This window comes from Conger conger, chromosome 9 (genome assembly GCF_963514075.1).
Source record: "Conger conger chromosome 9, fConCon1.1, whole genome shotgun sequence".
Lineage (NCBI taxonomy): Eukaryota > Metazoa > Chordata > Actinopteri > Anguilliformes > Congridae > Conger > Conger conger.
Genome location: NC_083768.1, coordinates 41,485,160 through 41,512,755, shown reverse-complemented (window position 1 = coordinate 41,512,755; position 27,596 = coordinate 41,485,160). Strand labels below are relative to the sequence as shown.

The following is a 27,596-nucleotide window of genomic DNA, read 5'->3' as shown; positions in this document are numbered from 1 at the left end:
AGGGGTTGTAAACTGAATTGTGTTCATCTAAATATAGCCATTCGTATTGTATAAGTACAACAAATTAATTAAAACTGTGACTCCGGTGACTTTACAATACACTAATGGCATGTGGCGAGATATGTTTGATTAGACTAAGCAGGAGACAATTCACCACTGGGGCAATGTAGGGTTAAGGGCCCAACAGCTGTGCGGATCTTATTGTGGCCACACCAGGGATCGAACCATCGACCTTGCGGGGCCCAGTCATTTACCTTAACCACTACGCTACAGGCCGCCTTATGGCTTCAATAACAGACGATCCCTCCTTGAATGCTAACCATTTTCAAATAATGTGTTTTGGACGGATGAGAAAAGAGAACAGAGAAACTGACAAAATACCATATTTGGTTTTGTGATACCTCTTTCATCCTCACTAATATGGTTTTGTGACCCGCCTACCCACACACACACACACACACACACACACACACACACACAGCCACATTCCTATATAAAGACCCATAAAGAACTGTATCAACCAAACACCATCCTCAACGACACAACAGAACAAGGTAGATTACTCTTGTCCATAAATGTGTATAGCACATGTGATTAACAGAGAGAATGATGACATATTGCTAAAGAATATTGCATTGTTTATTTTAACTTACTGTAGCTGGTAATTATGAAGTCTGGTACAACATTGTTACAAAAAACTTGCAAACCAGTCAAATCTGTCATGAAAGACTTAGCCTGGCATTCCATTCTGGTCCAAGCTGTTTTAGGTTGGTGCTGTCGGTGCTGGCTTAACTGGTTGACCAGCAATGATGTTTGTTAATATTGTTGACTGTTATATTCTTTACAGCTCTTGTTTACTTCAAGGAACATTTTAATGTAGCAATTTTGAAATGTTACCACTTAGATTGCAGAATTATGTTATAAATATAAAGCTTGTGTGAATAAAGTTAAGCTGGTTGACCAGTGTGGTCTTGCAGGTCAATAATTCAGAGAATCTATGAATATTATACTCTGAATAGATTTTCTTGAATTATTTAATTCAATTAATTAAGCAATTAATGAATGAATTATTAATAGGAAATCTAGCTTCTCATTTACTAATATTCAAGTAATGGGACATACAGTATAGTATTTTGTCCCAAAAAAGAATTACCCCAATATATATATATATATATATATATATATATATATTTGTTTTAGACATGGACTCTAAACAGATTTGCAGACTTCCATGACATTGTATGTCTAACTTACTTTAGACATAAAGTACTTTTTTACTACTTAAATAAACAAAGCTGATTCTGTGGTAAATGAGCAAGGGAGCACTCGTCCAGTTGTGGAGCTGCTGTATTTTATTGATTTTACCCTTTGATATGGCCATTTATGTGAATATATTACCATATATTATATATTTCATATAAATATTGAAAAGGAATTAGAAGCTAACTGTGATGGTTAAATTTATTACAGACAGGGGGTTTAAATTGTGTTCACTATTCTCTGAAGTAAAGGACAGGTGAATTGGGTTGACAGTGTCAACAGCCCATGTTTTTAGGGCTAAACAGTAAACTATGTTAGGCAATGCAGGGCTGGCTAAAGGCTTTAGCTATGCCGTTCATGCTTATTTTCATTATAATCATATTAAAACCCTTGTCCCCGTGATGGACAAATACATATACAGTGGGGTCCACTAGTGAAAATGCTTCTATTTTGCATTCTTTTCTAACTCAATACAAACATTTTCATTACTAAGTATATTTTTGGAATAACAATTTGAGCGAAAAACTTTGAATCTTTGAATCTTTCCAGTGCCGGGCAATTACATACACTTCAATATATTCCTTGTTCCCAGCTTTCTCTCGTTAAGCGGCGCAACCTTCGAGCGAGGCACGTGATGGAGGGACTGTGGCGGCTGCTGATCGCGGGGTGCGCGTGTCACTTCCTGTCGAGTGCCTGCGCCTTCGGCGTGGGAACCGCCGGCAGTCCTGCGCAGTGCAAGCGCGCCGAGTTTGTCCCCGGTCACAACCTGGCGGGGGAGGGCCTGGACATCGTGACCATGCAGAGGAAAGGAGCGTACGTGGTGGACCTGGAGAAGTGGGGCAGCGCCAACGGAAGCTGCACCCTCGTGCGGAACAGGTACCAGTCCAACCGGCTGCAGAAGCTTCCCACGGCCGTGGTGCACTGGCGGAGCCTCGGGAACTGCCGAAAGGGAGTCACGAGTAAGAGGTACGAGTCGAGCGAGTCGCTGGTGGAGGACGCCACCTCCAGCGCGCAAACCAGCTGGAAGATCGGCCTGGGCATTCGGGGCGTGGCCGGCATTTCCGTGGGCGGAACCCACTCCAGAGTGGCCACCTTCGCCTCCAGGAAGTCCAGGAGAGACAAGTACAGCTTCGTCAGTCAAGAGGTCCACTGCAGTTTCTACAGGTAATGAAGCCCACGCGCTCAAAGACACGGGGAGGTTTGATGTACCATATCCTGTTACACATCACATACCCCACACTAAAACACAGCCAGGCAGCTCCTCCTAACTCCTTTTTTTTATGTAGTGTTGAGAAGAAAGACACACACAGACACAAACACACACACACACACACACAGACACACACACACACACACACAACTTTAATGCGCTCCCTCTTGCCTTCTAGATACAGACTTGCTGCCGAGCTGCCACTTCATGCAGAGTTTCAGGGCGTGATCAGAAGACTCCAGAAAAGGCGCAGTAGCTCAGACTTCGAGCAGCTGATCGCCACCTACGGCACTCATTACATCGTGGAGGTGCGGCTGGGGGGCAGGGCGAAGGACGTCACCGCCATCAGGACCTGCCAGGCCGCCATGATGGGCCTGTCCGTCACGGAGGTGATGGATTGCCTGGAGGTCGAGGCGTCTGGCACGTACAAATCCGTCACGCTGCGGGCTGAGGCCCGGCACTGCAGGAGGGACAGCCGCAGGATGCAGAACAGGCAGAGTTTCCGCAGCATGTTCAGAGAGCACCACTCCGAGGTGGTGGGCGGGGAGCACGGGTCCAACCTGCTCTTCTCCAAGAACCCCAGGTCCTACCTCTACTGGATGAACTCCCTGAAGGCCAAGCCTGACATAGTGCTCTACACCGCCAGGCCCCTGTTCTTCCTGCTGCCCCAGCAGCATCCGGCCAGGCAGGGGCTGCGGACCGCCATCAGGAGTTACATCATGAGGAACGCCCTGGTGAGGAAGTGCTCGGGGTCGTGCCGCGGGAGGAGGTCCAGCAGGCGGGACCCCTGCGCCTGCGTGTGCCGCAGTGACGGTCGGATCACGGGCAGCTGCTGCCCGCGCAGACCGGGGCTGGCCAAGCTGTCCGTCTACGGCCTCTACGCCAGAAAGCTGTACGGCGACGTGATGACGCAGACCGACGGCTCGGTGCTGGTGCGCTACGGGGGGAGGGCGGGCCGCACCGAAATCATTCCCAACAACGACAACCCGCGCTGGCGCAAGACCTTCCGCTTCGGCCCCGTCGTGCTCAACATGGGCACGCGTCTCAAGTTCGAGGTGTACGACGAAGACAGACGCTGGAACAGCGACCTCCTGGGGCGGTGCTCCGTGGCGCCCCGACAGGGAACCGTGAGTGACAGCTGCATGTTCAAATACGGGACCTTCTTCTTCACCTACAGAGTGACGTGCGCCCCCAGCCTGGGCGGCAACAGATGTCAGGAGTATATCCCCTCTCCCATGCGTCGGTCCCTGGCGAAGACGTACTACTCCAGAAACGGTTTCCTTGCCGGCGAGCGCTGGGAGGCCGTGCTTGCGGGGAATCACTCCCAGCTTGCAGGCCTTGGTTCCGGGTTCGAGGACCGCAGTGGCGAATAGGAAGGGCTTGGCATCAGGCGCAGCCAATTGCATTTGTTTTTACAGTTGTCATGGCAGCTCATCCAATGCAATAATTTCCTGTTACATCTTACTTGCAGCCTGTATTAATCAAAACTGTTTGTTGTTGTTTTTTTTGCTTGTCTCTGCCGAATCTGCTTCCACTCAGTAACTATTTTTACAGCAATAAAGCATTGATAAAGACAAAACACTGCCTTGAAATTATTGAAACATTGATTGCAGGTCAGGCTGATCGGAGAGTCCAAATTGCCCGTGGGTATGAGTGTGTGAGTGAATGGTGTGTGTGTCCTGCGATGGACTGGTGACCTGTCCAGGGTGTATTCCTGCCTTTCGCCCAATGTATGCTGGGATAGGCTCCAGCCCCCCTGCGACCCTGTTCAGGATAAGCAGGTTCAGATAATGGATGGATGGATGGACTTGAATCTGAGTGAGATGGATTCATTTGACATTTGACATTCATTAGAAACAGAATATATTTTTTTCACAAAAAATATATCAATGGAATATGCCTTCCTCAAACTGAACAGGAGACACACGTTTCAGATGTTAGTAACACCTGTAGCTGTCTCTCCAAACTCGCAGACTGCGACATACTATTTATGTAGTAAGAAACTCCCACTGTGACTTGCAGCACTTCAGGAAAGAACCTACATTCAAGAAGATGCCAACCGCAGTTGATGGATTATGGATTATAACAAAGTGGGTTATGTGTCCCTCTAGTGGTCTTCTCATGTATGTTCCAGTAGATGCCTTCTATTTAGCGAACGGTGCCAGTAAAACAATGACATTTACAGCGAGCATCCACACATCCGTCGTACGTTCAAGACAGCGAACGTTGTACTATGTCTGCAGCAAACAGTTACTGTTCAACGATTTTAAATGAACATTCCATTAAGTTCGCAACCGACGCTTAATACAAACGGATGCGACTTGATGTAACATTGCCAGCTAGTTGATTAGTTAAGAACAAATATTACATTGATTGAAGTGTATTATAACAGCCAAGTGATCGTTGAAGTTTTGTTCTCTTAGTGTTTTCTCCATGAACACCCTTTTTTGTTTGCCGCTCACTACCTTTACAAACTGTTCGCTAACTTAACAGTTTGAATATGTTGGCGTCTTGAACTCACGTCATGTGAATATGTGATGCACTGTAGATGTGTGGTTTGTATGTTTTCTTCGATTTTGGTAAGGGATTACGAAAATTGCAAATTGATTTAAATACCTTGGTTTTTTTTGTCATCTTTTCTACAGTCTGGCTGTAACCAGTAGGGAGCTGTGTGAGACGGCGCGTGCTGCTTCTGGACGTTGACGATTGAATTGAAAAGCTAGCCACGTCATATAGGAATTATCTGATAAAAATGAAGAATTTGTGAACTCCCATAGGTTTTATTTTCTGAAATATGACATAATACACTTGATACATAATACACTGTATGCTTGCATCCATTCAATTGCACTTTTGCATTTTTGTAATGGATATTTTGAAATATATTATATTTCAAAAGTTAGCTGGCTTCAGCTAACTGCTAGCTTCACTACCAATTCAATTACGCTTACATTGGTTAATACGACTGTGGCTCACTTTCCTTATTGTTAAACTAAGGTATGCAACCAAAGTGCCAAAGTATCAGTTGAAAACATTGTTCATGCATGGTCATGAAGCGTGAGTCCTGAGTCCTGGCATGTTATTACAGTTTTTTTACAATCGTTTTCACACTTGTCTCAATACCATTTCCTCTTTTTCAAAACTCTTCACACAGTGTGTTTTTGAAACACGCACCTGAGCACATCAGTTAACCTTTGGTGCAAAATGCACTTCAACCACCAAAACACTTAATATTTCACCCAAAAGTGACTCATGCTGCCATAACTATAGCATATGCTTTCTTCCATAAGACTACTTTGTCACTCAATGTTCAATGAACTAGAAAACACAAACACAACTTGGAGCATTGCCAAATACATATATTATCCCTTTCCTCTATTATTGCATCCACAAATATTTCAAGCCAAGCAGCTAAAGAAACGTTTGATCTGTTGGTTTGCCTCTCACAATAGATGTCATGACTGAGTGTGGTAAATTTACAGTAGACTGTAAATTAATGAATGTTTTACTATATTGGAAACCCAGAATAACAATTTTTGACTGTGTAATGTAAAACAATATATGATAAAGAAACAGATCAGTATTCTTCAGAGGGTTTACAGTATTTTGACGTTTGTTCTCACAGTGCAATATACTGTAATTCAGAAAAGAAAAATACAATACAATCAATTACTCAAAATACATTACAATCAATAACAAATACATCCCAAAAACCAATATTTTCACTATATACAGTAATTTGCACATATATTGTCTGCCTATCAGTATCAAAAGTCTACTGTTGGCCTGGCCCATCCATCCTGTCCTATGGCATTTGGCCATAGATTTTCATCAACATCACTCCGAATGTTATTTTGCTATACACCGAGGAAAACATCTTTTTGCGTGCCTTATCCAGCCCTGGATGTGTTCCACTGTTATGTCCATACACCCAGCAGCCATTGCATCTAGAAGTGACATCTGTTCATGTGGGTGGTGGTCCTAAACCTTCACATATACCTTCATAAACTTCATATTGGTACCTAAGTTCCTTGACACCCTCAGAGTTCCTGTCAAAGGGGACAGTGTACAACTGTTTCATCCTGATCTGATGTTTCTGTAGTTTCACTCTTGAAATGGTTGTAGTGCTTACACTGTCAATGTTTGAAAATATGTTCTTGTCTGATCAATGACTGTGGCTCTGATTTCATCAGACACAACTGTTCTTGCTCTTTCATCTTCTTCCTCTACCTCTGGCTGCATCCATTTCCCCCACCAAGGCTAAAGTATGCAAATGTCAATCCAAAGGTGGCCCCTTTTGTATATGTGGTAACGGGGCACGAACAACAAACACCTGGGTAGGTTGTTCACTGAAATGACAGCCAGGTGTTTCAGCAGTACATATACAGCAGTAATAGTGGAAAAATCTCTTCAGTGACAACTACATCTATATTTACCCTATATACATGCACATTTCAATGCAAGTATGATCACCTTTGTATAGATGGTAACAAGGCTGCAAACAAAAAAAATTGAATAAACTGAATATACTTTCTGCTCAAATCAGAATGATCTGTCTTACGTATTTCAAGCATATAGTTTCATTTATCTGCCAAAATACAGCATATTTCCTTCCACAATGATCAGAATTTTATAGGGTTTTGAACTGAAAGTTAACTGTTTTGAACAGAGTATCTAAATATCTGCAAAATTTGCTGTATTTGTACAAACGTTTGCTGGTAGTGAACACTGACTGAGAGAGGTATTCATGGATTTTGGAAGAAGTGGTGATTGAATGCCTTTAGTATGAAAGCAATGCAAAAATATCCACAGTTTAGTTCACATAGTCTAATGATATGGTGAATGTGTGAAGTGTTTTGAAAAACTGGACATGGTATTGAGACAAGTGTGAAAACGATTGTAAAAAACTGTAAAGTGCATTCCTCTTCATTATGTTTAAAGGCGTACTATGGGGTATTTTCATCTTGAAAATATTATAAAACAAGGAAGTTCAGTCAATACTTCAGTCTCCTCCAAAAGGTATTGGAACAGCAAGGCCAATTCCCTTGTTTTTGCAAAACACTGAATACATTTGGGGTTGCGATAAAAAGATGAATCCGAGATGAGAGTTCAGAATTTAAGCTTTTATTTCCTGGTATTTACACCTAGATTTGTTAAACTACTTAGAACATAGAAACTTTGGTATCAGACTGCCCAATTTGTAGGTGAGCAATAGTATTGAAACGGAGAGTAGATTAAGATTAAGTAAGATTTTTGTGTTAAAATATTGTTACAAGACCATTGTAAATCCCTTCATATCGTTGAAAAAGGCTCACTGACATGTTGACCCTCTGTCTCATGAAGTCTTTTGTTGTGGTGGCAGTGTGTGTAGACTTCTGAATTCATCCTGCTGCTAACATCATGAGTTACATCGTCAATAAAGATTACTGTGCCCACTCCAGGAGCAGCCATGGAAGCCAAAGCCATGGCACTTCAATGTGCTTCACATTACATTATCGGCATTTGCTTAGCCAGAGCGACGTACAGACTAAGCAGGAGACAATCCTCCCCTGGAGCAATGCAGGGTTAAGGGCCTTGCTCAAGGGCCTGGCAGCTGTGCGGATCTTATTGTGGCTACACGGGGATTAGAACCACCGACCTTCCGTGTCCCAGTCATGTACCTTAACCATGATGCTACAGGCCGCTACACAAATGAGCTGTATGTATGTTTGTATGTTTGTATGTATGTATGTATGTATGTATGTATGTATGTATGTATGTATGTATGTTTTGGATCATGAGTAGATCCCTTCTTTCTCCACACTTTGGCCTTTCCATCACTTTGGTAGAGGTTGATCTAGGTCTCATTAGTTTCTCTGCCATCTCGCCTTCCGATTCTTACTGCTGATGAGTGGTTCGTATCTTGTGGTATAGCCTAGGGGTTTTTTTTTTTTTTTTTCACAGCTCTCACAGTGTTTCTGTCATCAACTGCTGTTGTTTTTTTATGTCTGCTCAGTACGGTTCAGTTTCTTTCCATTTCAGGACATTTCGAGTTGTACAAGCTAACCCAAATTTTCACTCTAATTCTAATTTTCACTCTAATTTAGCTCATTCTAAGCTTCAAAATGTCTTGCTTTTCTCCCAAAGACAGCTCTCTGGTCTTCATGTTGGTTTATCTTTTCTAACACAAATGCAGTCTTCACAGGCAAAACCCAAGGCTAAAACCAAGAGTTGATGTTCAGAACTATTGATTGCTTAACCAATCAATCTAACAGGACACATCTGGGCAACAAAAAACAGCAGTCAGTGCCATGTTCCAATAGTTTTGCTCACCTAAAAATTGGGTGATCTCATGCAAAAGGTGATGTGTTCTAAGTTGTTTAACAAATCAAGATTAAAATAAGAGGAAATAAAAGCTGAAATTCGGATCTCATCACATGTACAGTACTGTGCAGAAGTGTGTTAGTATAAAAGAACACATTTGAGATTTCCAAATATTCATTTTCCAAAAGATTTAATTTTACAGAGACATTTTTGTATTCAATAAAAAAGTAACATATTACTGTAAGCAATTTACTGCTTTTTACATAAAAACTTGAGGCTCAAGGCTGTCTGAGATGAGAAGCAAGGAGCCAGCCAAAGTCTGCAGAAGAGCTGTGGCAAGTTCTCCAACATGCCTGGAACAGCCTCCCTGCTGATTGTCTTATAGAACTGCAGGACAGCGTTGGCTCTCAGTGAAGTGATGCAGTTTTAACGCTGAAGTGTGGTCACAAGAAATATTGATTTGATTCATTTTGTATCTATTCTGCCAAATTACTCTTAGGACCTTTCATTAAATTATTATTGTTATTATTGTTTTTATAAATTCATTTCTCCCAATTTAGTAGCCAATTGTACCCTCCTCTAATTCAGTTGGAGTTAGTGTTTGATACACCGTCCACACCCCGGCCCCTGGAGGGCTGAGGAAGAGCAACACGCCTTCTTCAAGACGTCTCATCTCTCTAATCTTGTCCGTGGTTCCAAGGCGTCCAAGGCGCTTATTGTACGGCGATCAGCTAACCCTGCCAAGGCCCTCCCTCTGGAGCGGCGAGCCAATTAATGCCGCTCCACATGAGCCGGCCGAACTTGTCTTTTGGCAGGACCAGGAATCGAACCCCGGTGTGCAACTGCAGCGAACTGCAACCGCAAGTCTGCTGCATCTTAGCCTGTTGCCTGGCGGCCCATTAAATTATTTTTGAAAGAATCTTATCTGTACAGAATGTTATACAGGTGCGTAAGACTTGTGCACAGTTCTGTACATCTTTTGACCCCAAACTCAATTGTATAGCAAAAACAAAGGAATTAACCTCGCTGTTCGAATAGTTTTGGAGGGGACGGTATTGTTGAAAATGTTTGAATGTGTGAGCAACTGTTTTTAGTTGAACCAGTCTTATTTGTTTATATTAATAAAAAAAGACAAAAATAATAATAATCTGCCAATGAACAAATGACAATGGCTATATCTTTTTGCACTGAACCCACGTAAAAGGTTCAGCATCAAACTATGCAGCTGTGCTTCAGTGCTGTCAGAAGTCCTGTTACTTGAGAAACTTCTAGAACTACTGAATGGCTCAATTCTGTGTGCGCAAATAAAGAGTTTGGTCAGCAGCAGCTGTCTTATAAACAAGCTTTTGAAATTTGCTGCCGAATTTTCACACTGCGTGTTCTCGTGTGTGAAATAAATTGATGGTGATTAGAATGTGAGACTATGATTAATGTCACACTGCCTGAAGTGCTAGTTCCTCTTCCTGTAACCCTTTCTCAATTCTGTCTCTAGAGAGCTGTACACTAACTGCACCAGTGCACCATTTCGCATAGAATTAGGATTGTATTAATTTCTCGTTCAATAACACTGTGTGTCATACAACAATGGAAGGACTGTGGAGACATGTGTGGTCCTATGACGCATGAGTGCTGCTGTGTGGAAAAACTGAATTCTTAAAAAACCGAATCATAATCATAAACGTAGTCGAATATCCAAATTCCCTATCGTAAGAAATTGACTTTGTAAAAAGTCGATAATAAGCTAGAAAGCACTCTTCTTTAAAAAAACAAAAAAACTTCAATAGTTCAACATGATAAGGGCCTTTCTCAAGGGCCCAACAGCTGTGCGGATCTTATCTTGGATATACTCGGACTTGAACCACCAACCTTCTGGGTTCCCAGTAATGTAACTTAGCCACTAGACTGCTCATGGGTACTGGTTGTACACTTAAGCAAGGTATTTAACTGGAACTGCTTCAGGAAATATCCAGATGCATGAATGGACACTATGTAAAAAAAAAAAGTGGTAAGAGCATCTACTTAAATGTCTCTTAATGCGATGTTTATGGCTACAGGGCAGAGGACAAGCTTTCTCTTGTGCTTCCTCTTAAAGAATAAAGGAAGAACGTGCATGACTTGCATTTCTACACATTCTCATTGCGAGGATCTGTTCTCAAGTAGGGGTTTTGTGGGACTCTCCTGGCATACGTATGTGACCTCTTATCTCTGGTTGGGCCAGTCTGACTTGCTCTGACTGGTTTTTTTATGACTCCTCCCATTTGGAGGGGTCATCTGTGTTCGGCATCTAGGATGGAGAGTAGTATCTGCCCTCCTGGCCATAAAGAACTTAGAGAGATGGAACAGTATGACTCACTTACCAAGGAGGCAGGCCCAGATCAGTGCCATTACATTCTCTCATTCAGGGCAATGTGCAGTGTAAAAGAACAAGTGTGTCTGCCTCAGTTAATGGCAAAAATCAGGTGATCAAATAGGCCCTAGTCCTTATCTTTGTTGTACTGTTAGCAGTTGAAATTGTACTTCCCTCTAGGGTCTTTCAGCACACTTGTCCCTGTTTATGGGAATGCACTTTGCACTTTGTTGGACGTCGCTCTGGATAAGAGCGTCTGCCAACTGCCACTAATGTAATGTAATGTAAATGTGACCAACCGACTCCCTCCCTTTCCCAACCACGCTAAGATCACCTACCCCATTCCTCCAAGGCATGTGTGACCAGCATTCTCAGCAGCCAATCAGAGGCGAGCGTCCACACAGAATGGACATGCCTCATCAACGCCCTCCAGCACTCCTGTTTATGCATGACATACTTTAACATCAAAAAGACATTTTATTCTCCTGTTTATAAAAATGTGTCATTCATCTCTTGGCTTAACAAACATCCTTTGAATGTAATACAAAAAATAGGGGCCTGTTTTAATACTGACTTTGTATTGCATTTGTACTTCTCATCTGCTCAGTTTACTGTGGTCTATCTGGAGTCCTATCAGGAAACCACAATGAAGCAGCAGTTGGTTAGAGCAGAAGAGCAGGCTCTTAACCCTTTGAAGTGTAGGTTTTATGGGACTCCCTAGAATGCTTTGATAAAACTTTCTAGAACATTCTAGAACTTTCAGCCACCAGTTACATCAGCCCTAAAAATGTTAAGAACATTCTAATCGCACTTTGTGATTAGAAAATCTTCAGTACCTCATCTTTTTAAAATATTTTATTTAAACCTAACACTGTGTTACCTGTTAGTATTGTTAGGATATTTTGTCCTTCTCCGTGGAATCAAATGCAGGCCGATTAAGAACAAGTAGACAACTTCTCGATAGTTTTACAATTTATTACAATGCGCAAGGGAGAGACTAACACAAACATTCGCAGTCTGTTCTGAGAATAGCTCTACCCAACTAGCGTGTGCGGTCTGTTAAAATACAGTTTAACGGCCATGCATATCAGAGGGATGCAGTGTGGCTAGCGCGAGATGACTTGTTTGTGAGACGGGTGCATGGGGGGGGGGGGTTGGACCCAAAATGCACGACTCAGAAACAGGGGTGTAATAAAGTCCTGTCAGGGCTTTATTCAGGGAATGTCCAGAGAGCGTAGTCAAAAAACAAGCAATGTTCATACACGTAAAAACCAGCCAAAACCAAAGTACAGTACCGAGGGAGAAGGCAGTCTCGTAATCGGTACACCATGCAAAAAGTCCAGTAACCAGGAAAGCTGTCAGCGGGGCAGAAGGTCAGGGGGACGGTAGGCAGGCTCAGGGTCGATAACGGCGCAAGAGCCAAGACTGTAGTCTGCTCCGCGGGGGCAAAAGCACAAAGACAGCAGGCAAAGTCGTGGTACAGGCAGGCAATGGTCAACAAACCAGAAGTCAATAATCTTTGGTCAATAAACAGGCTTGGATCATAATGGGTAGAAACTGAGCTTTATATGCAGGTATAGACAGGTGTAGACAATTAGCTTGAGAGCAGCATGAGAATGGAACTCAGGTGTGGAGGATCGACAAGTTAACAAGATCATTAGTAATCGTTAGTAATAAACCTATCCTGCCCTAGCATTAGTAAATTAGTAAATGACATGCACAAGAAACGTAAGGTAACATGAACACATGGTTAGAATGTTAGTATTACCCAATCCTGATCTAAAGTTAGTAGATTAGTAAGAAGACAAGGGAAATTGAAACAGTTAGGGTGTGAGTGACAGAAAGGGAGAGAGAGAAAGCAGGAATGCAAGATTTGCAGAAAGACACAAAAAAGTGTATGCTAATCAATGAACAGTACAACATAACATGAAACATAAATTGTGACATAACAAGTTTGCAAAACTATGACAATAAACTGTATTACGTGACATGACAAGACTAACATAATACGTGATATGACAATAACATAACCAAGACAATAATTAAATGTAAAACATGACATGACGAGCATGAAACGTGACAGTTTGCATTTACATGGGGACCTCTGATGCACTGTTTCAGCAAGAATGTGTTATGTCCCTTTGCTGCCACAGAGACAGACAGGCTACAGAGAATGATGTCGAATGAATATATAACATATGTTTGAAGTACTGGTACAACTAGCCGTAGTAAAAACTGGGAACCTATCAGTATATTAGTACAGTTGTGTTCAAATAAATAGCAGAGAGTTAAAATAAGTGAATAAAGAGCAAACATTACACATTCAATTCCAAATTTTATGAAGTCTGAGTTATTCTTTTACAGGAAGCAAATAATTTTTAATCAAATGATGTTGTTCCTCCGAACAGTGTTTTGAACGGCCCATTTTACTTAGCAATTCAGAAGGAAATATATTTTATAACAATGTGTGAAACATTTGCTTCCCTTCTTCCTTAATAAAGGACAATTAATGACACCAGTTTTTTCACAGAATGAATTCATTTTCTAATTACACTTTTTTCTATTGCACTACTACATCTACAAGTGAAGTATTTGCCATGCAGAAATATCACTACTACTAATAAGAGTGGTTCATCAGGTTACTGATGTTGTACTGCTATTTTCTTGAACACAACTGGTAAGCACTTTGGGCTGCAAGATTGCTGTATGAACATTCATACAAGTTTATTCTTATGCATACAGGTGAAGTAGGGAACATAATTCGGCATATTCTCCCCCAGGCTGCCAAGTCTAATTAGTCAAACTCAAGAGAGATATTTCATGTCCCAATATACTTCCATCTCGAGATGCACAGGATATACTGTACATTACAAGCGTGTTTATGAGCGTGCCTCGTCCACATGAAGGGACCACAAACTAATCTTAATTGTACCGAAGATAGCAAGTGTGGGCATGGTGAACAGAGCTGGCTTTGAACCCTACACTGCACTGTAGGGCAACGTGACAGAGGGTGACCGTAGCTACTGGGGTAAAGCAGACATCTTAATTTATACACCAAGGCACGATGAATACCCTTCTTCTCTTCCTTTTTCTTGATTGCACTTCTCCGCAGCCTACCTCTGCTACAGGTATGTAATAAGTAATAATATGTCATATGACTGACTGTGAGTGTCCTATCTTCTAAAAACAAAGCAAAAAGAACAACTACTAAGATAAAGGATAGTGTTTCCTCTTAAAGAACAAAGGGATAACTTGCATGACTTCCTTATTTGTGACGCTTATTTATACTCTTACAAATAAGATGGGTTTTTTTTTTTGGAAGTTTTTTATTTTTTTATTGCTGTGTTCAGTGTTCTAGAACTTTCAATCGCTGGTAGTGATTGTAACATCAGCGTTAGAATCTTCTGCTTAGAACATTCTAATCACACTTTGTGATCTTACACCTCTATGGACCTCTTAAGAATAACCTCTTATTTGTATTATTATTCTTATTATTTCTCATGTAATAGCAAAAATTCTTATTTGTGATCTTAAGGGGTTAGGTCAGATCAATGACAGTTACATTTACAGGCAGATACCAACAGAAATTGCAGTATGAATGTGCTGAAATGATATGTTCATCTTAGTTCATCCACAAACAATTCTTAATTTGCTCATTTTATTTGCCATAGAAATAAACATCCACAAAGTGCACAGAACATTACTGCAAAACCCGGCTGTGACAGAGACCAAAGTGTGAGTGTTCACTGTTATCTCTATCACCTACTCTGCCTATGTGTAAAAATAGACTACATTGCATCAGTGAAACAGTGGCTTTCAATTGACGTAGAAAGTTTGACTGTTTCCAAGTATTTATAGTTCTCGAAGACCTCGCACGTATTTCTGTTGATCACAACCAAGGCTTGCATTTATTTAACATTAAGGAGAAATCCTCTTTATGTGATATTGTGTTTGATTGTTCCGTAGGTCACACTGCCCAAAAAAGGTTCCTCTTGTGGACCCTGGGCCGCCATCATATGAGATACAGTATGCTATCGCTCCAGCCGCTCACACTGGAGTTAAGAGCAGAAACCCCGCTGCTTTTCCCTCTCTGATGCACGTTACCCACAATTCCTTTCTGCTGTGTACACCTGAAAACATCAGTATCAGCCAAGTCTTGCGGGAGGACGACAGTGGGTGCAGTTCACTGGCAGTAGAGAGATCAGGTGAAGCGCACGTAGCCGTCACGGAAGGCAACGGGGATGGGTACGAGTCGTCGACGACGGAGCCACGCGTCGCGGGCGGAAAACTGGAGGGAAGCGATAACCCGGGTTCAATAAGTGCCCCGAATGGCCGGGGTGCAGACGTGGCCAGTAACTGCTCCCTCGGTTATGACCGGCAGAGCATTTTGGTCCTGGACGAGGACCCTGTGGTGTTGGAGGCAGCTTCCTTCCTGTATGAGAAATGCCCCTCGGCATCGACCCTGCTGAGCTACCAGAAGGGGGCGCTGCGGGTGATCAGGGGGTCCCACGCGCGCCTGACGAAAGACGGCCGCCTGGTGCTGGTGGGTCACGGCGACAGGGGCAGGGGCAGGCCGGCAACGCTGGGGGGTTACCGGGCAGAGGATGTCGCCAGGGCGGCCGCCGCCGTGGAGACAGAGGGCGGGCGCGTGCGCGCGGTCAGCCTGGTGGGCTGTGGGCTGGGGAAGGACCTCCGCTTCGCTGCACACCTGCTGCGGTCTCTCAGATCCCTCCGCCTGGAGACCGAGCTGCACCTGCACAGCTCCCTCCTCTCCGTCACCCACTCCGGGGAGGTGGTGTCCCGGGACAGGGGCCGAGGCCCGCCCGTCTGGAGGCGCGGGGACGCCGCAAACGGAGTCGTGGCCTGGCTGGACGGGGCGGGGAGCCTGCTGACCCGGCCAGAGGGGAGCCAGAGGGGGCGGGTCGTCCCCGGTTACCGTGGCCCGGCTCTTTTCGCCGAACCCTCAGAGTGGCCGACTCACCCACAAATGTTCACCCCTGCTGAGCTGAGGGCCAAGTACACCTCCATCGACTGCCTGGAAGGCCTCACCTGGGGCATGTTTTTTGAGGAGAATGAGAAAAGTCGAGCTTCGGATTATGGCCGGGACCCGAGCCACTCTGAGTCTGCCTTGGTGTGGCTGGCTGGCCAGAAGCCCATAGATGAGCCGCCCATAAAACACATCGTCACCATCTTGGATCTGGTCCGTGAAATCCGCTACGTTGCCAAGGAAAATGTGAACGTTGACCTGTACTACGTGCTCAACGGCTGCGTGTACAAGGTGCGGAGAAGGACCCTGCACGTCTCCATCGCCGGGAAGTACTTGAACCCGAACGACCCGGGTGAAACGCTGAGGTTCGTGAGCGCTTTCGAAGGCGAAAGGGAGAACCAGACGCTGGCCGAACTGAGACGGCGGCTGAAAGCCTCGGACTTCAACGAATTCTGCCGGCAGAGCTTCCAGTTCCACGGCTGCGTGGATGGCGTTTTCGGGGAGGACGGCTGCGAGAGGTGGGGGCGCTACTTCATGGCGGCGGTCTTCTCGGCGTCCGTCCGAAACTTCCGTACCTTCTCCCTCTTCCTCATGAGCGTCATCGCCTGCGAGGTCAGCCGCCTCCGTCGGCCCGACGACCAGATCTGCGCCGCCTTCGTCCAGGACGACCACCCCATGGCGGGCGCGGGCGCCTGGCTGGAGAGGGACAGGCGCGGGTTTTACGGGTGCAGTTTGGGCGTGGCTGACGAGAGGACCCAGCCGGACAAGCAGGCCTGGCTGGAGCTGGTGCTCCACAAGGAGAACGTCCTGTTCACCAGGACCAGCGCCTGGATGACCACCGTCTACGGCGGGCCGGACAATTCTGAGCTGGACATATTCGGGAAGGTGAAGGTCATCAACCAGTACGCCTACGCCTCCTTCATCGAGTACTTCAGGGGAACCAACGAGGGGCGGAAACTGTCCAGGGGGTGCATGACCTATCCGTGATCCGTGAGGGTACAACATTTGGTGTGTATGACCCGCTGTCTATGAAAATGGAAATCCCAATTGAAATAGGCTTTTTGGCTAAAAAGGAAAAGCTTTCCCAGTGCAAAAAAAGATGGATTTGATTTCATGGGGACTAAATCAACACTGAGCGACTAAGTCGGGTGTCTGGTGGCCAAGGTGGGCTGAAATTCTTTTTTTAAATTTTAATTTTAATTTAATTTTCAGATTTTCTCCCAATTTGGTAGCCAATTGTACCCCATCTGATTCGATTAGAGCTATTCACCATGATTCTGAGGCTATTCACCATGATTTTGAGGCTATTCACCATGATTCTGAGGCTCTTTGGTTCTCATGAGTTCTAATAAATGAGTGGCCGCACTTCATCAGAAGCTCCCCGTTACGTAGAGTCCAAAGTACGACTTCATGCTCAACCCTGAAATTCACAGCTACCACTTTGGGCCCGGGAGCAGTGAAGAAGCCCTCCAACACTGGTTTAGGCAAGCATGTCTGTTCTCCTGAGAATCGCCTTGAGATTAAGGCCCTCAAATCAAGGGTAAATCCAAAATATTTTAACTGCTCTAGGCCAATTTAATCCTCTTAGAAGAGTAGGTTTTTAGAAGAAGTCTTCGAATTGTTCTCGAACGCTGTTGTTTTCAGTTACCAGTGGTGATTGCTGCATCAGCATTAGAATGTTCAGTTAAGAACATTCTAGTCACACATTGGTGGTGCCACACCTGAAAGGGTTAATGAATGAGTGCCAGTGGAATGTAATGACAGGAGGCACCAAACGTAGGCACCGACATGGTACCGATTGGCCGGTTAGCTGACCAATTGGCCGATTCTTCAAAGGCGTTGACGCGGACACAGCCCACTGTAAACCAGTGACAAGATAGCACGAGACAAGAACTGCTCACAGAAAAAAACAAAGCCCACGCAGACATTCTGTGACCAAACTTGGGTTCACAAGAGAGCGCTATCAACCCCATGTAACCTGATGCAAATGCGACCGTTCCTGGATAATGCAAATGGCATGAAAATGCTCTGAGCGGCTCAAGTGCCCGCACCCTTGCCAGTGCCCCATTAGAATAGCTGACACCTCCCCTGCCTATGCAAAGCGCCGTGTAGGTGTGATCTCTGGAGTTTTTTCGTCTGATTTCGTCTTTTCGTTGGGGACTGCGGGTCACTCATTACAGGTGTTCAAATTTGAACATATAGAAACATATGTCACGTGAACAGCAGCACCGTAGGCGAAAGATGTGGAGGGTGGTGTGGAGGGGTATAGGGGGGTAGTGGTGGAGCTGGTTTAGTGGCCAACTCCAGAGCTATATCTGGGTGGGGCAGGCAGGGATTCAATCCCCTGGCAAAACAATTTCTCAGATAGCTGTGGTCGCATCTCCATCTGCTGACCTCTCTGCTTTGTCCCTGTAAAGACGGTCAATACATAATGGACTGAAAAGATGGGTCAATTGCTCTTCAGAAGGCTAAAAAGAGGCCACGATTCCTTTGGGAATCTGATATCTGCATGTGAAACCAGTTTTACACTCCCCCTCACTGTGGAGCTGGAGTTCCCAAGCTATTAACTCAACAGCCACTGCAAGTAGGCAAATGTGCATTCAAATGAAATGAATGGAAATTATGGCACACACACCAGACGGTTATGTTTTGTTTTATTCCTTTTTTTTTAATGACATCATTAAAACTTTATTCAATCAATGTCTCATCGCAGTTTCAGGATTGGGCGGTTTAATTTTGAAAAATAAGAATGTACAAGCATGACAAACAAAAATGATCACAAACACACTTGTTAGGATGTAAAACATTGGCACGACAGTGAAAATGTGAATACATTTTATTGTCTGGTTACAAGAAGTAACACAGAACAGGAAGTGATTTAATTATTGTCACTGGCAGGACCATATTAGGCATTAGCAGGTTAATAACTGCAGAGGGCTAGGGAGAATGAGAAACAAAAAAAAAAAGAAAAAAAAAATGGCTAAGCCACCATATACCATCACTCACTCACTGATTTTAACCAATCATTGTGGTCTGCTGTAGAGCTCAAAACCATTAGATTGGCTCAAGCAAGTCAGTGGCCAACAGCTCACAATAGCTGTACCCATTATGGGGTTAATGAAACCTCACTCTCCCACCACTAGAAGAGGCCATACTGGTCATTTTGGATGTACTGGTCATTTTGGATTGTGATCAGAAAGCTAAGCACTCTTAACTCATTGACCTAAAGGAATGCATCCTGCATAATGATACTTTGGTCCTTCTCAAATCCAGGGTTGACCAAACTCAATGCCTGAATTAATCTTCCTTTTGAAAATTGCCTCGCTGTAAATTATTTTCAAAGACAAAGACTTTGGCATCTCTAGAAGGTTAAGCCATGTCAGGTAAAATAAAAAATGATAAGTGATTGATAATGTGTGTATGTATAAAAATGTCTGACCTCAGGTTTGACTGGGCCTCCCATCTTAATCTGTCAGAGGAGGTCAAGGGGTGAGGTTTACATGAACCCAATAATGGGCGGAACCGTCCATTGAGCAACCAATCAGCGACTTGCTTGAACCAATGAAAAACATGTTTTTGATGTCCCGACAGCAACCAAAACAAACCAAAAGCAAGGATTGCTTCAAGTCAGCAAGTCAGAGAGAGCATATCGTAGCTCTGCCCGTTATGGTATTCCACAAACCCCTCACCATCATCGCTGTAATAAGAGGTGGAAGTGGGTAGAGGTGGGGCGGGTTGGGTGGTGGGTGGAGGAGGGGTGTAGAGGGGTAGTGGCAGAGGGTGGTGGGAAGGGGTAGAGGGGGGTAGAGGGGGGTATATAGGGGGTAGTGGCAGAGGGTGGTGGGAGGTGGTATAGAGGGCTTGAGGGGGGTATATGGGGGTCATGGTGAAGGGTGGTGGGGAGGGGTATAGGGGGGTAGAGGGGGGTACATGGGGGTCGTGGTGAAGGGTGGTGGGGAGGGGTCTAAGGGGGTAGAGGGGGGTACATGGGGGTCATGGTGAAGGGTGGTGGGGAGGGGTCTAAGGGGGTAGTGGTGGTGGTAGTCTCCAGGGGTCTCTCACAGCAGCAGGCACGAGCATTTGCCGGTCCTGAGTTGACTCAGGGTGCCGTGCTGGTCGGTGGCCAGCTTCTGGATCAGGTTCCAGAAGTTCTTGAAGCTGATTCCTTCACCGTCCTTCACCCCCATGGTCTGCAGCAGCTCCCCCAGACCCTGCTCGCCGCCTAATGTCTGCGGGGAGAGAGGCACGGCTTAAGCGAAACGTCTCATCACAATATAGAGAGGCAAAGGAAGAGAGGAAGTCAGAGAGCAGGTGCTTGAACCCTAACGCTGGCCCTAGCTGGTTGCTTATAGAACTTGTTGCTTATAGAATGGAAAGCAAGAGGTTTTACTGGAAGATGAGTGATGGGAGACTCAAGTAAAAAGGAATGCAGCAACCCTGAGCACCCTGCCCTGAGCACCCTGGGAAGTGCATTCAGTGTTTCCAGCAGTCTTTAATATACACTCAGTGAGCACTTTATTAGGTAGACCAGCTTGTTACTGCAAATATTTCATCAGCCAATCACGTGGCCGCAACTAAATGCATAAAAGCATGCAGACACGGTCAAGAGGTTCAGCTGTTTTTCAGACCATATGTCAGAATGGGGAAGAAATTTGATCAAAGTGACTTTCACCATGGTTTCAGTCCTGGCCGATTCTGTGAGCATGTTCTCCTCCACCTCTCGGCATGAGTGTGTGTGAACGGTGTGTGTGTGTGAACGGTGTGTGTGTGTGAACGGTGTGTGTGTGTGTGTATGTGTGGGTGAACGGTGTGTGTGTGTGTGTGTGTGTGTGTGTGAACGGTGTGTGTGTGTGTGTGTGTGTGTGTGAACGGTGTGTCTGTGTGTGTGTGTGTGTGTGTGTGAACGGGGTGTGTGTGTGTGTGTGTGGGTGGGTGAATAGTGTGTGTGTGTGAACGGTGTGTGTGTGTGTGTGTGTGGGTGAACAGTGTGTGTGTGTGTGTGTGTGGGTGAACGGTGTGTGTGTGTGTGTGTGTGTGTGTGGGTGAACAGTGTGAGTGTGTGTGTGTGTGTGTGTGTGTGTGGGTGAACAGTGTGAGTGTGTGTGTGTGTGTGTGTGTGTGTGGGTGAACGATGGGTGTGCCCTGCGATAGATTGCCGACCTGTCCAGGAAGTGTTCCTGCCTTTCACTCAGTGCATGCTGGGATGGGCGCCAACAGCCCTGTGACCTTGACCTTGATAGGCGGGTTGGGATGATAGAATGGATGGCGTAAGAAACGCCCTTCGTGACAATCACAGCACAACCTCTTTACGTTTTCGAGACGCCGGACCACGGCTGAGGAACTGGACTATGTCTCCCTCTAGTGGTCTTCTCACGTATGTTCCACTTAAGTTTTCCTTGAATTGGTCACTTGTGAGATTGTTTTATTTAGTGAACAGTGCCTGTACAACAAAGACATCTACAGTGAGCACCAAACAACTGGTGAACACATTTATAAAATTACACATTTACTTATTGTTTTAAGGCGGAGTTCCAGGCTTGCTTTACACAAACAAGGACTAAGCTGAGGCCTTAATTCTGTCTGGAAGGATGACCAAATGATCTGACCAGCACTCATTCTTACATAAATCAGCTCCCCCTACTCTGAAGCTCTTTGTGCACACACGCCCAAATCAGGCCGGACTGCCAAAACATCCTCCAGTGGGTTGGGGTGTTATGATGAGCAACACGACCACACCCAAGAAGCCGCCTTTAGCCTCTCTGCAGTCCCAGAGAAAAACAGCCACTGGTCTCTGGTACACATTTGTGAGATCTGGAAGTGCCGTTTGTCTTTCAGCAGTGGTACTTACTGGACACATCCATCCCAACCTTATTCCGCCTGGCACCTTGGTGCCACACCTTCTCAGATGTGATCCCTTCTCTGTTATCCTCTCTGCTCTCCACCTGTCTGTCTGTACCCTCTCTGCTCTCTACCTGCCTGTCTGTACCCTCTCTGCTCTCTACCTGTCTGTCTGTACCCTCTCTGCTCTCCACCTGTCTGTCTGTACCCTCTCTGCTCTCTACCTGTCTGTCTGTTATCCTCTCTGCTCTCTACCTGTCTGTCTGTAATCCTCTCTGCTCTCTACCTGTCTGTCTGTACCCTCTCTGCACTCTGCCTGTCTGTCTGTACCCTCTCTGCTCTCTGCCTGCCTGTCTGTTATCCTCTCTGCTCTCTACCTGTCTGTCTGTTATCCTCTCTGCTCTCTGCCTGTCTGTCTGTTATCCTCTCTGCACTCTGCCTGTCTGTCTGTACCCTCTCTGCTCTCTGCCTGCCTGTCTGTTATCCTCTCTGCTCTCTACCTGTCTGTCTGTTATCCTCTCTGCTCTCTGCCTGTCTGTCTGTTATCCTCTCTGCTCTCTACCTGTCTGTCTGTTACCCTCTCTGCTCTCTACCTGTCTGTCTGTTACCCTCTCTGCTCTCTACCTGTCTGTCTGTTATCCTCTCTGCTCTCTGCCTGTCTGTTATCCTCTCTGCTCTCTACCTGTCTGTCTGTTACCCTCTCTGCTCTCTACCTGCCCGTCTGTATCCTCTCTGCTCTCTGCCTGTCTGTTCTCTGTTACCATCTCTGCTTTCAACCTTTCAGCCTCTCCTTTAAAATGCTTAATCTTTCACAGGAGGATAAAAACAACAGCGTCAGACTACCCGCAGGGCTGCGAGCCTGTCGCCGGGCGGAGCATGCTGGGTGGTGTAAGGACAGGGAATCAGCCATTAATCGCCGGGGCTGTGACACGCCGCGTAGCCATTGGTTAGTTTTCACACCGAGGCCACCTGGGATGATTAAAAAAACCACAAAAAACCCCCCCCACATTTTTAAAACATAAAAGTCTACAGGAGCACAGGAAACTGACTGGCTGCAGAACGCAGTGAGCGCAGAGGCTGAAAACCGGACGGCACCGTGTGGCATTGCTGCCAAGAATATGTGACCTGCACACCCTCGTAGGCATTTGCAAAACGCCGCGAACCGGTTCGGGTACAGTTATCTTTTCATGACAGAAGCGTTACAAAAAAAAAGAAAAAAAAAAAAGGTTTTCACCTTTAACACTCCCACAGGCCCGAGCTGAATGTACACCGTATGACTTTGCTGTGTTTCCACAAGGACCCCGCAGCGTGCAGAACCTCCTACAGGGGGCGCTGCGTCGGCCCGTCGCCTTCCCGACGGGGGTCGCCTTTCATCCAAAAACTAAATCCACACACCGTCAGGTAGAACTCACACTGAATTTGTGCAAGAGCATCCAGGTCTTAAACTGGATACTGACTGCTGTAACCGGGGGGACATCACAAAGGGGGATTATTGAGCCAAATAACTTCACAGAGTGAAAACCCAGAACAGACATTTTCACTTCCTGTTTTTTTTTTTTTAAAGGGTTCTCGGTTTTACACCATGAGCTTATCCAGCTCTGTGATACAAGCCCCAGGCTGTCTGTAAAAGGCTGCACGGCCGCTGGTTTGAAAACTCTGCTTCGCAAAAGCAAGGATTGACTGGCTGATTGACTCAACTCACTGATCTAGAAGGCATCTTGGACAGCCCATCCTGTTCATCAAGCTTCTGTTGAGGACCCATTCAGACCTGGCAGAACTTCGAAATCCAATAAAAAACGGGTCCTCCGCAGCCCCGGCAGTCTCATTCGGCTCTCTCTCGCCATCTGTCCCACAGGCGTGGTACTACACTGGTGGCGCTAGTGCAGTTTTTTGCAGCCTACACTGAACTGGAAAAAACCAATGTAGACTTACACCAATGAGCCGAAACATTAGGAACCCCTGCCTAATATGTTGTTGGTCCTCTGCGTGCTGCTAAGACCTGCCGAGGTATGGACCCAACAAGACCTCTGAAGGTGCCCGGTAGTATCTGACACCAAGACGTTAGCAGTACATCTTTTAAGTCCCGTAAGTTGTGAGGTGTGGCCTCCGCAGACTAGAATTGTTGTTCCAGCACATCTCACAGACGTTCGATCGGATTGAGATCCAGGGGAATCTGGAGACCAGGTCAACACCTCGAGCTGTACGTCGAGTTCCTCAAACCATTCCCAAAAAACGTGTGCAGTGTGGCGTTATCCTGCTGACAGAGGCCACTGCCGTCTGGGAATGCCACTGCCGTCTGGGAATGCCACTGCCGTCTGGGAATGCCACTGCCATCTGGGAATGCCACTGCCATCTGGGAATGCCACTGCCAACTGGGAATGCCCCTGCCATGAAGGGGGGTACCTGGGCCACATGGATGTTCGGGTAGGTGGCACGTGTCAAACGGACGTCGTCAATGAGCCTTGGGTGCCCAACGCCCTGGTTTGTGGTTTGTCCCGCCTCGGAACACTGTCGGCAGGTACGGACTGGGAGCAGCCCACAAACGCTGCCATTTTGGAGATGCTCCAACCCAGTCTTCTGGCCATAACGATTTGGCCCCTGTCACAGTCTCCCAGGTCTTTACGCCTGCCCATTTCTCCCGCATCCGACACGTCGACTACGAGAACCAACTGTTCGCTTACCGTCTAATACATTTCATGTGCCGTTGTTATGAGATACTCAACGTTATTAACATCATCTGTGAGTGGTCATAATGCTTTGGCTCACAGTGTATATTGCACGTATTTTTGTTTTTCCAAGCATTTATTATCTAACCAGCTTATACCGGGTCAGAGTCGCTGGAGCCTATCCCAGCATGCATCGTGCGACAGGCAGGAATACACCACGGACACGTCAACAATCCACTGCAGACCACTCACTGACACAATCATACCTACAAAAGATTTTGAGTCTCTGATTAGCCCAACCAATGTGGGCTCAACACAAAGAAAGACACCCAGCCAAAATTTGGTTCCACCCAGGATTGCTGTGAGGTGGCGGGGGCGACATTAGCTTGGGAGGTAAGAGCGGTTGTCTCGCAGACAGAGGGTTGTGGATTCGATCCCCCCGTTCATGGTGTGTCAAAGTGTCCCTGAGCAAGACACCTAACCCACAATTGCTCCCAACAGGCTGATTGGTGGCTTACATGGCACCCCTTCACTACAGGTGTGTGAGTGGGTGAATGAGAAGCATTACGTGTAAAGCACTTTGGCTAAAAGCACTGTATAAATGCAGTCCATTTACCATTGGTGGTATACTGCCCTAAGATGTATGCTTGTTTTTCGTTTCTCTGAATCTGCCATTGCTGGGTTTCATTAAATAACAATGCTGAACACAAAAAAAAAACACAATCTCCTTCCAAACCGCTTCCATTGCGGGACTTTTTGTTGTTGCAGTTGTCATGGCAACAGTACTACAAGTATGCCCAATTTATTTACACGTGGTTGGGAAGAAGGAACACCCAGGCCTGAGACAGGGTGTATTCCTGACTCTTGTCCAATGCGGACTGAGATCGGCACCGAAGAGGTGCTGAGTGACCGGGCGCTGATGGGATCAGGATACGAACAGCTCACTCAACCACTGGACCCATGAGTTCTAGAGCGGTCATGGGACATTTGCATATGCAGCTGGAATATATTGAGAAATATACTGAAATAAATATATGATCTATACATCACAACACTGAATAATATATTAGCAAATATACCCATCATTGTCACGTTTAGATATGGTGATATATTACGCCTGTGTGAAATATATTTATTATTATACTCATAATGTACACTACATTCCATTTTCAAAGTCCAAAACACAATTGAAACGACATGGCTGAACACAACCAATGCAGCGTGGTGGTCAGTCCCAGGTGTACCCCATCCATCGATTATCAAATCTGTACCCCATCCATCGATTATCAAATCTGTACCCCATCCATCGATTATCAAATCTGTACCCCATCCATCGATTATCAAATCTGTACCCCATCCATCGATTATCAAATCTGTACCCCATCCATCGATTATCAAATCTGTACCCCATCCATCGATTATCAAATCTGTTCCCCATCCATCGATTATCAAATCTGTTCCCCATCCATCGATTATCAAATCTGTTCCCATCCATCGATTATCAAATCTGTACCCCATCCATCGATTATCAAATCTGTACCCCATCCATCGATTATCAAATCTGTACCCCATCCATCGATTATCAAATCTGTACCCCATCCATCGATTATCAAATCTGTTCCCCATCCATCGATTATCAAATCTGTACCCCATCCATCGATTATCAAATCTGTACCCCATCCATCGATTATCAAATCTGTACCCCATCCATCGATTATCAAATCTGTACCCCATCCATCGATTATCAAATCTGTACCCCATCCATTGATTATCACTCAAGGGGCTTGGGGGGACTTGAGCCTATCCCAGCATGCATTGCATTTGGCGGGAGGCAGGAGCGCCAATCCAGGTTGGGTCGGCTGCTAGTCAATGGCAGCCTTCATTCACACACTGATATCTGCAGGCCATTTTGACTTTCCATTTAGCCTAACCGGCCGTTGGACCGTGGGGGGAAATCTGAGGACCCACACAGACAGAGGGAGAAAATGTAAACGCTGTAAAACCCACAGCCAGAACTCCAACCCGAGATGCTCTAGCGGTGAGGCGACAGTCAGCACTCCGTCACAAGTTATGTCATTCGTTTCCCCCTTTTCTAGTAACCCCCAAGAGGGGCAAGAGGTCTTCAACACCTGCTGAACCCGAGCAAGATGGACCCCATTTTTAAACATCCTTGCCCGCTTTGGGTTTTCTTAAAAACTCACTCTGTTGCTTTCCTTTTGTTTTTATATGATTTCTAGAGACTTGTTTTGTTTTGTTTAATCATCTGTTTGCACACCTTTGTTTAAAGTTATGTTTAATTTAATTTAGAATTGTTGTCTACCTTTGAAAGTAGTGCTTGTTTTTGTTAAAATTATTATTTTGCGTTATTGAGTGTGTTTTAAAAAAAGAAAAAAGATTTTAAACTGTAAGAAATTATAAAAACCAATAAAACAACCTTTTCTAGTAACCCTCGCCCATCCCTTTCCACCACACACACATATTTACTATCTCAATAGCATATTTACTATCTTAATATATTCATGTGATGCTGATATTTAGTTCCATCTCATCGTTGTTGTCAGTAGCTACACTTGGTAATACTGAAACTGGGAAACATGTCAATCAAATGACAGAACTGGGCACCACGCAGACCTCACAAATGGCTTTGGAGAATTTGGCAAAATCCAAAATGGCCGAATAATCATGACGGTACACCAGAGTGAATCTTCACCAGGACTCACAATTAAGGTATGAGTTTCTCTTTTTGACAGGGGGTGGACAGACCCCAACCAGAAGCCACCACCCACTCCTTCCCCCCAACTAACCCATTCCATCCCAGCGTCTTTAGAGAGGCTCCATCGAGACTTTAACTGTTTCACTTCAGTTTGTTTGTTTCAGGAGAGAGAGAGAACAAAGGAGAAAAAAGACCCCCCTGCCATTTTCACAGGTTCTGGAAAACCCGTTAGACAGATGGGCAACACCCTCCAGCTCCCAGTCTACATATTT

The 27,596-nt window shown here is 45.3% G+C and overlaps 1 protein-coding gene across 1 annotated transcript; it reads left to right on the top strand.

The window, feature by feature from the left end:
• The first annotated feature begins 513 nt into the window (after nt 1-513).
• LOC133137369 (perforin-1-like) lies at nt 514-4,049 on the top strand. The gene is made up of 3 exons (XM_061255614.1): nt 514-554; nt 1,853-2,424; nt 2,649-4,049. The coding sequence occupies exons 2-3, from the start codon at nt 1,895-1,897 to the stop codon at nt 3,841-3,843; spliced, it is 1,725 nt and encodes a 574-aa protein (XP_061111598.1). The 5' UTR covers nt 514-554; nt 1,853-1,894; the 3' UTR covers nt 3,844-4,049.
• The last annotated feature ends 23,547 nt before the right edge of the window (nt 4,050-27,596 follow it).